Source organism: Ptiloglossa arizonensis, chromosome 3 (assembly GCF_051014685.1).
Source record: "Ptiloglossa arizonensis isolate GNS036 chromosome 3, iyPtiAriz1_principal, whole genome shotgun sequence".
Taxonomy (NCBI): domain Eukaryota; kingdom Metazoa; phylum Arthropoda; class Insecta; order Hymenoptera; family Colletidae; genus Ptiloglossa; species Ptiloglossa arizonensis.
In genome coordinates, this window is record NC_135050.1 from 6,743,068 (window position 1) to 6,759,036 (window position 15,969).

The 15,969-nt window shown below is 35.1% G+C and overlaps 1 protein-coding gene across 16 annotated transcripts in view; it reads left to right on the forward strand.

Annotated features, from left to right (window-relative positions):
• The window catches only part of LOC143143954 (uncharacterized), a 313,357-nt gene extending 297,516 nt beyond the window's left edge, over positions 1-15,841 (forward strand). For 12 of the 16 annotated variants that reach the window (XM_076305811.1, XM_076305818.1, XM_076305813.1 and 9 more), the window contains 3 exons: positions 669-842; positions 5,381-5,457; positions 14,595-15,839. In XM_076305811.1, coding sequence (XP_076161926.1) covers positions 669-842; positions 5,381-5,457; positions 14,595-14,672 — 329 coding nt within the window. In that variant the 3' untranslated portion in view covers positions 14,673-15,839. Of the gene's footprint in view, positions 1-668; positions 843-5,380; positions 5,458-14,594 lie in introns of all 16 variants that reach the window. The other 4 variants (XM_076305817.1, XM_076305815.1, XM_076305825.1 and 1 more) reach the window with 4 other exon arrangements.
• Positions 15,842-15,969: the final 128 nt, after the last annotated feature.

Here is a 15,969-nt window from a genome sequence, read left to right on the forward strand (position 1 = left end):
CATTCTCCAACATCCGTGTCAGTGTTCATCCGTGTAATACAATTAAGTAGGTCTCCGTGTAAATCCATGATTTTCAAAACCGCCTCGTCCTTAAGTAACGAAAAAAGAAAAAAAAAAGAAAAAGAAAAAAAAGAGAAGGTCTACTAACAACGACGCATTTTCATGTACAGTGCATCGAGCTTTTGTGGTTAATCATTGTCACTAAACGCAGTGTTATTAAACATCGTCGAACGCAGTCTACATTACTGTCTATCGGACCTCTGTTTTTATGTAATCTAAGCTTACACGGTGTTCCCAGTGAACGATCCGAAGCTTCGTCTCACGGTAGCGTTTTATTTATATATTTTTTTTTTGTTCCTTTCCACCAAGAAACTCATCGTGCTTGAAAATCATAAATCCTCGCGAACGGATGGGTCAGACATCAATATTGTGTGTTACAGGATAAGTTGTTACGAACTATGTTAATGCAATATTGTAAATACCGCATTTTGTAATAAAGCATTCATCCTGTACCTTTGACTAACTTACGTTATGGCTTGCACATAAGACACGATCTACAAGTAACTACGAGTAAATCGTTGCTGTTGATTTATTACGAACGGACACGAAGATCGTGATCACGTGATCGTTGTATCGATGATTAACGAACGTCTCTTGTTTTGTCACAGGAAACGCTAGCAGCACATCGGAGTTCGTAAGGCAAGAATTGAGAGCGATCGTTGGCGCACGAACCCAACAACAACAGCAAAGGGTACCTAACAACATACAGAACAACCTTTCTGGTCAAGTTTCTCAGGACGATCTTGATGCACTCGGTCTGACGTTTGAAATGTCTTCTGCAGGTACGTCGTTTGAGAAAAGAGATTCCTTGTTTTCTCTTTTAAAAATCGTGTATCAGTCTAGGGTGCAATTAAAATGTTTGGGATAATACAAGGACGAAGAAATGATTTCTGTACAGGTTTAGCGATAACCATTGTACAAACATGTGAGGAATTATTCCTTGTATAAAAATAAGTCGAAACGGTAGAATGAATTTTTCTCGTACGAGACTTGATTTGCGAGAAGATCGATTTTGAAAATTTGTTCAGTACGCGCGCATTTGGCTACGTCGAAACAGAATTAATTAAACTTTCCAGGTCACCCCTTCTCCACTGAGAATCAAGCATAACTCTTACCTTTGCACAGCGTCTTTTTTTGGCAAGGTCAAGAGCTTTCTCCACTCTATTGCCAGTTACGAAATACAGTAAACCCTCGTTGTAAGATCGCCACTCACAAGGGGGCCTTACGGTAATCGAAATCGTTTTTGGAACGATAGTAGATGCAAGTTATAGTGCACACCTAGTATCAAGAAACTGTAATAGGTTTCTTCGAGATGGGTCCTCGTTTTCGAGATATTTTCATTTAAAGTTCGATACGCACATAGTAAATGAATTACTTAAATTGTTAACGGAACAAATTTTGGGTAAATTGATAGAGCAAGTTATTATATACGAAGTTGTTAGTAGTAGAGATCGAATCCCAGCTTCCTCGTTGATACTTTTTTTTGTAGTACAACTTTGAAATGCAAAAATATATTTGATTTATTTTTCTACTTAATGTCAATGACATGTCCCATATGACATCAATATTAAGACAAAGAACCTTGAATTTTTAATGGAAACCATCAATATTGTATATTATTAATTTTACATTTCATTGTTTCCCACCAGCAACAAGCTTACATAGCCGAACGACCAAGTAATTGGAACAGTATGAAAAGTATATTATAGTTAACCAAAAGGATTATACGGATACCCTTGCTAGGTATCAATTGTTTAGAATATGTTTGGAAACCATTAGCGCAGATAGTGATAATACAAATGACCAATACAGAGTTTACCTGGTAATGATTAATACGAACGAATAATACAGAAAAATGTATGCAACATGTACTGCTATTTTACTACTGTATTTACTTTGATTTTTTATATTAAAAATTTAAGATCTTTTGCGTCAGTATTGATATCGTATAGGATTGACATTGAATACAAAAATAAATCAAACATACTTTTGCATTTCAAAGTTATACTAAAAAAAAGTAATAACTAGAAGCTGGGATTCGATCCCTACTACTAACAAGTTCATAGTCACTCGCTCTACCGACTTACCAAAAACTCAAGTAATTCATTTACCATGTGCGTAAAAGAAACTTTAAACCGAAATATCACAGAAACGGAGGTCCATTTTGAAGAAGCCTATTAGAGTTTTTTGATACTAAGTATGCACTGTAACTTGCATCTACTACGGTTTCAAAAGCAATTTCCACTATGCTAAGAGTCCCTCATCAGGACCTAACAGCCTTCTATCGTGCACAGTGCAAGCGATTGGCACTTTGGTTCGAATTTGTATTTCATATCATTGACCTAGGTCGCTATTATGTGTCGCTGAGTCGATAGTCGAAGAAAAGAACATCTAATGGAAACAAGTGAGAGTGAATGAGAAAGAATGAACCGCAATCGAAGAGAAGAAGTTTGAGAAGAAGTGAAAGCTAATAAGGAAAAGAGAAGAGCGAATACGAGAAAATGAGAGCGAGTGGGATACACGTTGATTTTTTTATCCGTTCTTTTCGTTCAAAATCAGAGATTGAATCGAATTTTTTAATCATTCCACGCAGTTAAAGACAGCAGTGTACTCAGTTCGGATAAATGATATTTGAATAAACGTGCGTGTGGTCAACCGACCATAAGGCGGAAGGCTAGCTAGCTTACTTGAAATTGAGCGCGCAGTTTCCTTTAACAGGCATAACGACGTTAATTTTAAAGACACTATCCAAAAAAGAAGCTTCATGTAGCGTACATAATAATTTAATTTTGTAAAACTCGTAACTGTAAAGTAACCAAAATTTGTACGAATCGCATCGTGTTTAGACTTCTTTTTAACAGAAAAATCTCATTGATATGTTACAAATATTCTCATAACAATAGAACGAAAAATTGAAAAATTTCATTTTTTATTAAAGCTGTGGTTTAAATGCTAACCTCGTGTCATGTTTCACACTTTACTGGTTTCGATAGAGATCCCTGTATGTGGTGTAAATTGCGATGATCTTACGTTAAAAACATTTCAAATGATCTTACAACGAGGATGTAAGTTGTAAGGGTATTACTGTAAAATTGTAACACTAAATTAATTCAATTAAATTCTTCGTGGGCAAATTTTTCTTGTTGAAATAAATAAAAATTCTATCTGATATCGATCCATGCCATCTATCAATCTTACGATTTTCTGTCATAGTTTTATTATGGAGAAATTTAATTATAAATAAGTATTCGCAATTTTAGCGGTGACTTTCGTAATACAATATTCAACATCTGTTAAAAACTAAATTTACACGTATGTGTATTCCTTGAAAACATTATTATCGAACGTTGAGACTAATTGGATTTTCGTGCAAGATTAATTTAAATCGAACAGTTTGAATTTTAAAAACTAATTTGTACAGTCAAAGGTAAATAGGAAATAATTCACGGTGGTAATATTTGCAAGTTCGAGATCGAGTAAGAATACTAGCCTATGGAAAGATGTGAAAACCGAATCTTATAACTGAACGATTCCTTTGTTACAATCGGATGAAACTCGATTACTCGTTCAAGGCCACCTCCTCAATTGTGAATAATCTCAGCTACGGTTTCTGCTTACGTCATTGTTTTCTATTTAAGAGACTGAGAACACGTGTCTACAGGTATGCGAAGGGATGAGAATTATAGTGGGGAGTGGTAATTAAACTTTACGGAGGGATCACACTCTAGTTTCCGCTATAGGTAAGTGCATCCATAGCTGGCTGATTTTCAAAATTGATTTCCTCGTTTACCAAAGCTCGTACAAGAAAAGTATTATTATACAAATTCGGCTTATTTTTGCAGGAGGAATCGCCGTGTGCATTTATTTCACACTTACCGGTACATTCGGTGTGTGCGCACGCGCACACGTACACATACACACGCGCACTGTTTGTTAATATTTAAAATCATATGGCGGCGATTAAACGAATGTAGAATTTTTTTTAGATACATTGGGCAGATTGGAAAGATACGAAATACGAACAGAAATATTATGCACAGTATAATTCTTTTACCCGTTGACAATTTTCATTGGTTCCATGATACTAACAAGATTTCATGTTCCTCTGCATAGCATTGTCGGATTTTTGTGTCAGTTCTTTTGCGAACCACAGTAATTCAATTTTTACGCCATGTAAACATTGAACACGTGTAAAATGCTGGAAGCTGTGAAAAAGTATTGCAGGAATTCTCCAGAAATTACACAGAATTTGAATTTATTTCGGTGTAAAATTCTAACGTATAACAAATTTCAAGAGTTGATTTTTTTTCTTTCTTTCTTTTTTTTTTTAAATTCAATTGTGATCAATTGACATTTCCGATAATGTTAATTGTACCGTTTACCGCGGCGGAATGTTTCTCGACGGATAATTATTTCACTGTTTTTTTTTTTTGTTTGTAATAACGGTTATACCTTGAAATTCGTTACTGTAAAAAAAAAGATATTAACGGAGATGTGCAGATCAAATCTCACTACAATAATTGCGAATCGATTATGATTCATCTTACGAGAATAAAAAATATATCGAATTTTCCAAATTGTGGATTATACACCTGAAAAATGGTCCAATAATTTACAAACCGAAGCAGTAAACGATTCCAATAGAACTGCTTTGGTATCAGAAATGTTCATTCACGATATAAAAGTCACGTTTACCAACTGATAAATGTTTCACTAATCTTACCATTTCTATAATACGATATACTTGACTGAAATTTAGAAAACAATTATGCAAAATTTTGCCACCACATCCATGACTCTGTGATACGATACGTTAAACTCGAATTCGGAAGTGACAAATTCGCGAAGTTTTCTCGTCCCGATTCGCGCGGTATACGTTATCGGTAAAAAGAAAATTAACTTCTCGTCGGTGTTTCAATTTTCCTCCGATCTGATTGCGAACAATTCGTTGAAATGTACGAAAAATACGACGATTCGATTCTACGTTGATAATGTCGCTTAATTATTCTCATAATTTTCAATCTACGTTGTCGTTTCGAAAGTACAGGATCAACGAACCTGAACCTGTCGATTGCTTCGAGTCATTCGCGTGTATTTACTGTCACGTGCCAAGCTTAACGGTGTTTCTCGACGACTCGCTGTTTCCGTTGCGAAGAAGTCGAAGAAACGGTACGGTCGTTGGTATTTCGTGCGAAAAACAACCTACGATTCTGCTATGTACAAACAAAGGCGCGACACGCATACCCGTGCTTGTAAGAAAAGGCATTTACTTTATAATAAAGACTGGTGGTAACGCCTACTGTTACAATGTCCTAACTAGGTGAGGCTGTGGTTAGCGATGGCCCTGCCAAGAGCTGGGCCATTGGGAGTGCCGGAAGTGCCCCCTCGTCCTCCAGGGTAAGACCCTTCCGACAATTACTTTTACGTATACATACACACATATATATATATATATTTTTTTTATATATATTTATTTATTTTTATTTACCTTTAATTTTTTTTTTTTTTTCTTTTTTATTTGATTTTGTATGCTATGTCTTCCCTTCTTCGCTTGGCTTCAGAACTTATTGTGCACGAAATGTTAATGAATTTTTTTTCTCTATACGCACTGAGCGTAAAACTTGTAGGGGGTATTTTAGCGCTCTCTTTGCATGTGTCACTTGGACGTTATTACATTGTTTAATTTATACGTACGTGCGATACATACATATGTACCTTATCTGGACCACTGCCGCCGTTATCGGTAACCTGCACCGGCAGTGGAAGTATTTTCCAGCCAAAATAGTTATTTCCTCACTTTCTCTCTTTCTTTCTCGTTTATTCTTCACCGATCTGGGCCGAGCTCATGATCGAACGGGTATCATTTTTCGGCCGTCATTGGACTCCGTACGCGCACGGCTGTCGACTTTGTACGATTCGGAATTACGTGGACGTACAAAGGATACACCGAGCCGGTTTCGTTTCTCTCTTGTTGGAACGTTGATCCGTGTTATTGTAGACTCTCTTTTCTTTCCGTTGTTGCTGCATTTAGAAGCGTTGTAGTTCGAGGTATGGGTTAAGGTGATGCGAAGATTAGTAGGAAATTGGTATTTTACTTTCTCTCCTATCGTTACATCTAGTAAAATTCACCGATTTACGCTATTTCTAATCGGTATCTATTATCGAAATGACAATTATTAGGTTAGTGCATACGTAATGTTTTTTTTTCAGTGTGCTAACGTAAGTTGAAATTTATTCACTTTCGTACGTTATGTTGATTTTTTACTCGTTTCCGCTCGAGTAACGATACTCGAATTAAAGAAAACGTTACATATAAACTTCTTGCATTGTTTACCTCTTCGTTTCATTTTTACGTATATTTCTGAGTTACAAATATTGCAAAATAAACGGTGAAATTAATCGAGTTCAAGAACTTTTTATTACAAATAGGTGATAGTCTTCGAAAGAGATTCTCGGTTATTTATTCAACATTATCGTTTTCGAGTCGGGTAAACGGGTTGTTCGAATGATTTATTTCGTACTTTGAATTCGAATCGGAGAATAAATATTGTGAAAACGATAGAAAGAAGATCTCGCTAGGTGATCGCACTCGAAGCATTGTTTCGAATGATTTCTGATTTTTACCGAAATGAAATAGTAAGAACAACCAATGGTACAAACGTAAGGAATCACGCGGGAGTTATTTCTATAAAATAAATGTATCGAGTTTTTATCGAAAAATTAGAATCGTAGAATCCAAATATTTCAGATGCACCGACTTAACGTTACACTTAAAGTACAAGTTGATCCTTTTGCGATGAAATTGTGTTAGTGACGACGAGTGATCGTAGGTGTCCTCAGGTGGTAGGCATAAACAAAATTTTATTTCAGTAGGATCGATTGACGTTGACGAAGAAACATCCATTAGATGCTGTCTCACGTAATTGGCACCATCGACTCGTATCGTCGAAATAATTAAAAATATGAAAAAGAGTGACAAATTGAAGAGTCTTCGATGCTCAGACCAATCACGTTAACTGTGTTACTCGTTGTGACAGATATCAACCGAAAAGTCTCAGAATTTCGTTTAAATCCATGTTCACTGCTCCATTCGTAATGACTGCAGATAAATGTAACTACTCGGTATCCGAAATAAACAATACATATCTCGACAATGATGTATTCCAAAAGCAATCGGTGTGATGCATATTCAACGAATTGTTTTCTCGTGTGAGAAACGTTGAAAATACCATTCGTATGTAACGAACGTTTGAATATTTTTTTGTCGAGGTTCCAAGTATCGAAACGTGATCATTTTTCTCTAAAATTATGTTTCATGATCGTACCGAGAGTAATTCCGATTTTGCGTTCGAAAATTTCCAAGAAAACTTTGTGTATTATCAGTTAATATTTTAACAGTTAACGCACACTAAGGAAACTACACGTACATCGATAAACGCATTGAAAAGTAATAACATATAGAGCATCGGAAGCCATTTACTCTGGCTTGTCATTCTTCTGTCGTATTTGTAATCGTTTTTACGATACGGTACGTTCCAGTTCCACGGGACTCTGGATGTTCGATCGTTTGGAGCAAATTAAACAATCGTCGACGAGTCAACGCGCGATCGAAATGGCGACACAGGTTTCGTTCGAGTGCAAATGGGCCTGGTATATTTATCGTTGAGCTGTCCACGTTGAAAAAGAAACTCGTAGGTTCTCCTCTTTTAAATCACTTTGCCGATCGCGTTGAGAATACACGACCAAGTTCGATTCCGTTGGTTGCGATCGCAGCGAATCGTGCAAACTTTCGTGCGCGAGATTTATCCAAGTTTTACACTCAGTGACATTTCTCAAGGCCAAAGACGCAGATTTTATGTATAACTCTTTCTTTTTATGTAACTCTGTTAGATCGACTAATATCACTGTCAACAGACAAAAGAATTCGACACGGATCGTTCCGAACCGATCATTTAGATAATTCATAATAGAACGTGTTAACGTATTGTTACTCGCATCGAAGTCACGATAGTGCTATCATCTTTACACGTAAAACTAATTTTTATTTTGTTTAGATTGTATTAACTGCAAGTAACCTCGCATTTATTGTCGTACGCGCACAGAACTAATGCAAAACAGAATTTTAGTTATCCAGAATGTTCGAAAAGTTTTCGGTTGATTTTTTATTTCGTTCATTAGATACACCGGAGTGTTATACAACTTATCGATCCGTTGTACGAGAAATAATTTTTAAGAGAAAATAGTGTGACAAAATAAGAAACGAAGGAAGGAAGGCAAATGAATATGTGATGGTAGAAACGGACGAAAGCGTTGAATTTTAATCTGGAAAAAAAGAAAATACTTAAAGATTTTAATAGTATTTTTCAAATATTTGCACGAAAATACCAGTAAAATAGCCACAAGTGAAAAATAAATTTATTTTTAAATACTCTTTATTACGCTCGCGGAATAACGATCTAGATTACAGTGTGTTTTAAATGATAGATATCGTGAAAAAAATTTTGGAAAATAAATTTTAGAAATTATCAGATTAGCCCATAAATTCGTGTGCATTGTTTTTAAATATATGAAACAAAGAAAAAAGAACAGACGGTGTTTATTTTGATCATCGATACATCTATTTTACATTATTTCTTACAAGGTTTTATTATCTTTCTAATATAAATTTTGTCTCGATAAAATGACATCGGTTTCAGGCAAGAACGTTATTTTAATTTTGAAAATTTTTTCTTATTTTAAAACTTTGCATGCTTCGGAAATGATTGTAATCGCAGATTGTTATTGATAAACATTCAACAGAAAATGCACCGTTTATAATAATTATTAATATCTATTTCTATAAATAATTTTTCATCAATATATGACTTTAATATTAGGAATACAGTAGTTATACTAAACAGGTTCCTCTAACTGAGTAGAATAAATCAGATATCAGACTCGTCATTTAAATAGTAACGCAAGTGCACACAAAATTGCTAACTGACTTGATGTTTTCATTTCCAAGTAACGAATAAATTATAAGATTCATTATTAAGTCTTAATTGACACTGCCACTCGAGTCTTGGAACAAACACTAAAATCCTTTAAAATATGAAAAAGATTATGTAATCGTTGGAATTGCAAAAGAATATTGTTTAATTTCTTATATCGTATAACGAAGAAACTATACAGTTACATTTCTTATGTCTTAGAACATTTGCAGCAAAAAGAAAAGAAAAGAAAAGTAATATTAATTCTTTTTTCAATTTGTACGCTAACTGTGATAATTAATTGCAGTTTCTGTTAATTTTGACATCGGCACGATTAACTTTTTCTGTAATTTCGATTGCAATAATATTATCTTATTATTGCATATAATTAATCTTATTGGTACACAATTGATCGGGTTTTCACAATCTTAGTCAATTGAAAGTATTTGTTCATTATCGCATCTACCAGTCGCGCTGTAAATTTTGAACTAATTAAATTATTACACTACTTATTAATGAAAGTAGTTGAAAAGTAAGATTTTTGAGCGGCAGTGTGCAGGTGTTATAACTTTTTAAATGATTTGTATAAATCGTTCGAATAATCCAGTGTCAATAAGAAAACAAAATATTCCGATCGCATCGGAAAAGATTATGTCAAATGTATTCCTATAACGGCGTTCTTTCGATCGACGAAACCAGAAAGTAAACAATCACTTGGCGTGATTTCTTTTCAATGTTGCTGTATTCCTAAGAAATGGAGAATATATCAGTCCTCGTTGTTTTTATTTTCTCTTTATTTTTTATTTTTTATTTTTTATTTTATTACCTGCAGGGTGATGGTGCCGTAAGCTTCAGCTCATTCGAAGTAATCACTATTAATCACACTACCATTTTGTTGTATCGTGTAACGTTACATTTTAGTATTGTAATGCTTTTTCACAGTGAGCCAGACATCCAAGCGCGTCGCTCTTACGATTTCCTCTTGAAGCTGATCGTTCTCGTCGCACGAGACGTAACTCTTGTGTTAGTTTTGCAACGACAAACTGGAAGTACGTGGAAAAATACGCGACGATCTCTGAGAATCAGCTCTTCGAATAATTTTTCAAAACACACTCGCAAACAACGAGCCGTCGCGATCGTTTTTAGTATCCAAATTGCCGCTGGTTGCCCGTCAATTAGAATATATCGATTATTAATTAGTCGCGATTAACACTTGGCCAATGGACGTCGAAATGTTCCTGTTTCTGTTCACAATGGATTAAAATGACCGCGCTCATAAGTTCAAGCATTTGTACCCAAAGTGTAGTAATTTTTATATTATCGAATATTCTGAAATTGTTAAGATATTGTCACAGAAAGTGTGCAAACGTTTAAATACAACACGATCGAGCTCTGTATTATATCAATCAATTTCCTGGTTACGAATAATATTGTTTAGACATTCTGTATCGATGAACAATTTTTAAATTATTGTTCGCGACTGACAGGATTAAAGTTAGGGTCGTCTTTAGAATCAGAAGCGGAAAGATATCATTAGCTCTGTATTGTGCAGGTTTCGTGACATTATTTCAAAAGTAAAATAATTTACAAGAAACTTTCCAGGTTTATAGAGCAATCGAAAGTAAGGGCTACGTATTTTTTAACCACAAAAGCTTAAATTTAAGACAAAGTTATTTCAAAATCTATCGAACAAGCAGAGAAGCTTTTTAAGTAAATAATTTGTAATCTTACTAAGAAAAAAAAAAATGATTAAGAAATTTAAGAATTCACTTGTGTCACCTTTGTTTTCAACATTTTTGAAAAAACGGAATAGCGAGTTACCTTTATTTCGAAGTCGTAGTTTACCGCTAGTACTTTTGTTTGGTATTGATATTTTATTTACACCAACGATTAATAACAAAAAATACATACGCGTAGCGATTTTCAGGAAGAGATGAGTTGATATTGGAAACATCATTTTGATGAAATTGATCAAAAGTGATTTTTTGTTCCTCCTATTATTTTTTCTTTACTTTTGTATCCACTGTCTTATTCTTTCTCCAAAAACACGAAAACTTTGTTTGGAAAACATTCTTGTACCTTGAATACCTATCGACAGATTTTTGATACATTGAGACACCAAAGGGTAGTTTCATCTTTGAAATTTGATTTAACGTAATTAAATGAAAATACGTATCCCTCATTCGTGGCTATTCTAAAAACGTTCATGTTGTTGAATAAGGTATTTTCTTTTTTACTCGGTTCAATGTTCTCCAAGTTCTTAAACCGTTTCAAACATCTTATATATACTCTAGTTCTTAAAACGGGAAACAAACGAAAAGATTCGTGATAAAACAACAAATTATTTTACGCGTTCCATTAGCTAAGTGTTAACGTGCTATAAACTTACTTGAATTTTATAACGTCTAATTAACGACACTCGGTTTCGCTGACGTAAATCGATACGTTCAACCTGATAATAATTTTCACCTGAAATTTTTCTGGGCAAGACGATTGGCTTTAAAATTATTATTATTTTTAGAGTCAATGGCAATTATTACCTGTATAACGTAACCGCCAGTTAGTGTCCACCTATTTGCATACTAGTTGGAAAACCGATCCTGCATAAGCTGTGGTGATCTTTCGACACCTTCACGATTCGCAACGTAGCTTCTTAATGTTCTGCAAAGTAACTGCTTCTATAGAAAAAAAGGAAAAAAAAAAACCAACAAACGCGCCATTTTCTCTCTTTGTTCGTGGCCTGTCGTGAGATCGTCGCCGATTCACGACTGCCAAGTGAACTGTTTCTCTTTCTCTCCTATTTTTTTTTTTTTTTTTTTATATTTATTTATTTATACATCACTAGATTAGCGGCCTTTGGTGTGCATTGGAACATTGGATGTGTAGCGAATATGTGGCTTCAGTACAATTTTCTTTTTGAGTTTTGATTATGCGTTTGCCTCCGCAGGAGCGTCTTTATCGGAACGATGTCGATCGACTTGAAGAATACGTCGAGATTCTCAAAAGAAATTTTTTTTTTTTTGGTTTCTCGAATAAGCAGACTGGTGTGAGTATTCAAAGTTTGACGAACATTATTATTGGATCTTCACCGAACTGGATATTTTTGCAGGAAAACGAATATAGGCGTCAGAATTACTGTTACAATTGAATTAAACTTTGATAAGTTTCTCTCGATGGTAGACGATGCACAGTGAATTTAAATTTAAAAGAATTTCCACTAGCATTACATTCGGAATACTGTCACTCGCAGAAGCTTCGGTTCTAAGTACAGTAACTCTTGGTTTCAAAGCGAAATTTTTTCCTCGAATAAATGGATCAAAACGCGGAGTCATCTGCTTATGGTACACCTTTTATTGAAAATTAAAATTTCCATATTTTCATTGTATCTACGCGACAATATTGCCAGTGGATTGGTGACGTTTTGCCGATTAATACAAGTCCAAACACGACCCTGTTCGGATTATTTTCAATTACGTGTGAAATGCAACATTTCTGAATTATGTAAGTAGCTTCTGAATAGAGTTGCGTTTGGTCTCTTTTTATCGTAAAAACCTCGTCAATTCGTTGATAATGTTCTCACGAAGATCTAACAAAAAACGTACAAACTGTTGCATCAGTGATGGCTATACAGATATATTATACGTGCGACATTATGTTGAAATTTCAGTTGCTCGTTCAGTTACTCTCGGTATTGTATCTTTATTTATTGCTCTCCTCTAGCGGTACATTCGAATTTGATCAATTCCGAGAAGAAATTTTCCACCGATCTCGAATTCAAAGCAGCTCCAACGGATCCAATTTTTCGCTTTAAAATCGAGGATTATTGTATCGAATTTTTCAATTTGAAGCGTAACGCAATTCACATTGTCGAATGTTATTTCGTATTGAAAGTCGTGGCTTGACCGAAGATACGGAATAAACGTGACAATTTCTAATATCAAAAATTAACATAGTCCATTTCGATCAATTTCGTTAGTTACCCGGAAGTAGTAGATTGCTTTTGGCATTGGCAAGGTTTGTATTAATCGAGTTGTGACTAATTTTTCGAACGTCGATTATGAAATATTTGAGTACTCACATGCACACGCAGAACGCATCAGTTCCGATATACAATAATCAGAATACAGATGGTTATGGACAGATGCGGTCGAACTACGCGGTACAAGATTTTGAGAGGACTGGATAGCAATATTTTATTCTTCAACATTTTCCACGATGGAAACAAATTACAAATGTAAATCGGTTCAATTGGACGCAGAAAACGATAGTTTCTATAATAATTGGATTCGATGTATTTCATCTCGTTTCCGATTTTATCGAGAAAGATGTATCTTAAAATATAATAGAATTATATTTTATTTTAGTTTATTATATTTTCATATGTGAAGTCGTTGTTTGTACTTACATACGTGAAATGATTTTTTCATTGACCTTGATTGCCACACTATACAGAGTGGGTTAATATCTTTGCTGGGTTTAAGGCTACGTAAAAAGTACTAACGAAGAAATTATTTGTTTCGAGAGGCAAGTACAGTTGAATTTTGATTATCCGGCATGTTCGTGACTTTGGCAGTGCCAGATTATTGAATTGTATCTATAACGCAGTTAATACAATAATGCAATTTATTAAGAAAAATAAAATATATAAAATGTTGAACGTATAAAATCATGAGTCGCGACGATTGCCGAATGACGTTCGTATTTTTCGTTATTTTTTTCTAAAATTCTAAGGTCATCGATATTTTTTGTCTTGAATTTAAACTCGTTCGAATAAGTTTAAATGAGAAAATGACCGTAGTTTATGAAACAGTGAAAAGTGAAAAATTAATTTTGTTATAGTTCGAGCAACAACTGACAACGTGAAAGCAGTATTTTGTTTACCGTGTTCGAGAATATATCGAAGTCGATAGGAGTAAATGTATTTTGTATAAACTTTTTTCTTTTTCTCATGGAAAAGTCCCAAACGACCGAGTGCGTGTTTTCACTGACTACGACACTATACTGTTAGAAAAATAGAACATGTTTTTTCTCAAATTTGAAAAAGGTCTTTTGCTTTCAAAACGAATAATTTCTGTCTACCATAGTTTATCGTATTCTCATACCGTAAAATATTAAGAAATCAAAGTAAACGAAACACTCTGAAAGGCCAATATACGTATACTCAATATATATACTCAAACAATTACCACGAATTAAGAATGGTCCGTGTAGAAAAACGTATTAGAAAAAGGATGCAACGAACGATTTTTCCAAATAATTACCACGAACTAAGAATGGTCCGTGTAGAAAAACGTATTAGAAAAAGGATGCAACGAACGATTTTTCCACGTCTCTCGTTTTGTCGCAAATAAATATTAAAAGTCTAAAAGGAGAATCGCAGCTCGTGAAGTCTCGAGCACGTCGTTCTCGAAATCTTGAAACCGTCGTCGTTCGGGATGTCTGTCCGTCCACTTTACCCCTACATACCGAATCGATCGGCAACCCCGTTGATAAGGGGTGACGATTGCGTTCGATCGGCCATCACACCCTCGTGCGCGCTAATCGAACGAAACTCGATTTTTTCAGACTTCTATGGAGGAAGTGGCTCGAGGTGATCCGAAGGTGAACCAGTCATCGCTGTTACAGAAACTGTTGTCCGAGTGACTGCAGGCCAACGCCTTGCACGGTAAAGGGATCTATGTAATATACGTTTGAACATAAAACAAGCAGCCGGGGAACGTTGAGCGGTTTGAAGAGGAACGAAAATGAATATCGATCACACACCGCATATTACACCCTATACGTAATTGGATACTATTGTATTATATGTAATGCTACAACACACGAAGTCAGTATTCAGATACGTATCACCAAATACAATGCGATTAAGCTGTGAAGGCCGCGTTGCGCCACCCGCACCACAGATTGGGGCCCCTTCGTGCCGGAATGAGACGCTCGATATGAACGGGGAAGACCAACAATTTTGGAGATTCGCGACTAAATTTTAGACCAACAGATCGACTTTTACCTCGTACGAACTCGAAGGACCAAAAGTTTCCGTTTTCCATTTGGCTGTGTCGAGATTTTCGGTCGCGTCGGATCGCGGTTCTGTCGCCTAGAGGTCCGTTGCTCGGTGATGGCGGTTGCGTTCAGCGTTCAAGGCCGATGGCCCCGGAAATCGTAACGTTGTAAACATCGTCGACGAAAAACAATTGGAAAGCAATCGTGAGGGAACGACGGATTAGTCGGTATCGAAATATCGAACGAGCGAGTAAGAACGTGTGAAGCGTGGTTGCGCGGGGAGCATCACGCGGCCCGATAGCGCGCGACGCTCTATCTTATTTTATATATATATATATATATGTATGAAAAATATATATATAAAAGGAAGAAAGAAAGCCTTTATCGGGGCATCCCAGCTTCGGACGATATTCGAGTATAAATATATAAATATAAATATAAATATATAAATATATATATAAATATAATACCGACACGATAGACTGACGGCCGCGGGAATCGACCCCTCCACGTCGGGGATGCCGTCACGTGATCCGTCAGTGTTGTATTTGGTATCACTGAAAGAAAGAAACTACGTAGGTACCTCAAAGGTATACTTTACTATACCACTGGCTGTTGAACATAGAACTATTTATAGGTTTAATTATTGTACACAGGATGAAGTTGAAGGAAAGAAAAAAAAAAAACAAATAGAGCACTATCACGTATTCTCTTAATTTAACATCCTTTTTGACTATTACATTTATGAATAATATATTTGTGATTGTAAGAATCTGCAACCAAAATGTGACAAAGAATACTTGTTGTTGTTAATATGATTATAACTATTATTATTATAATAATTATTATTTTATTTTATTATTATTAATATTATTATTATTATTATTATTATTATTATTATTATTGACATCATCATTATCACTATTACCAATATTCTTGT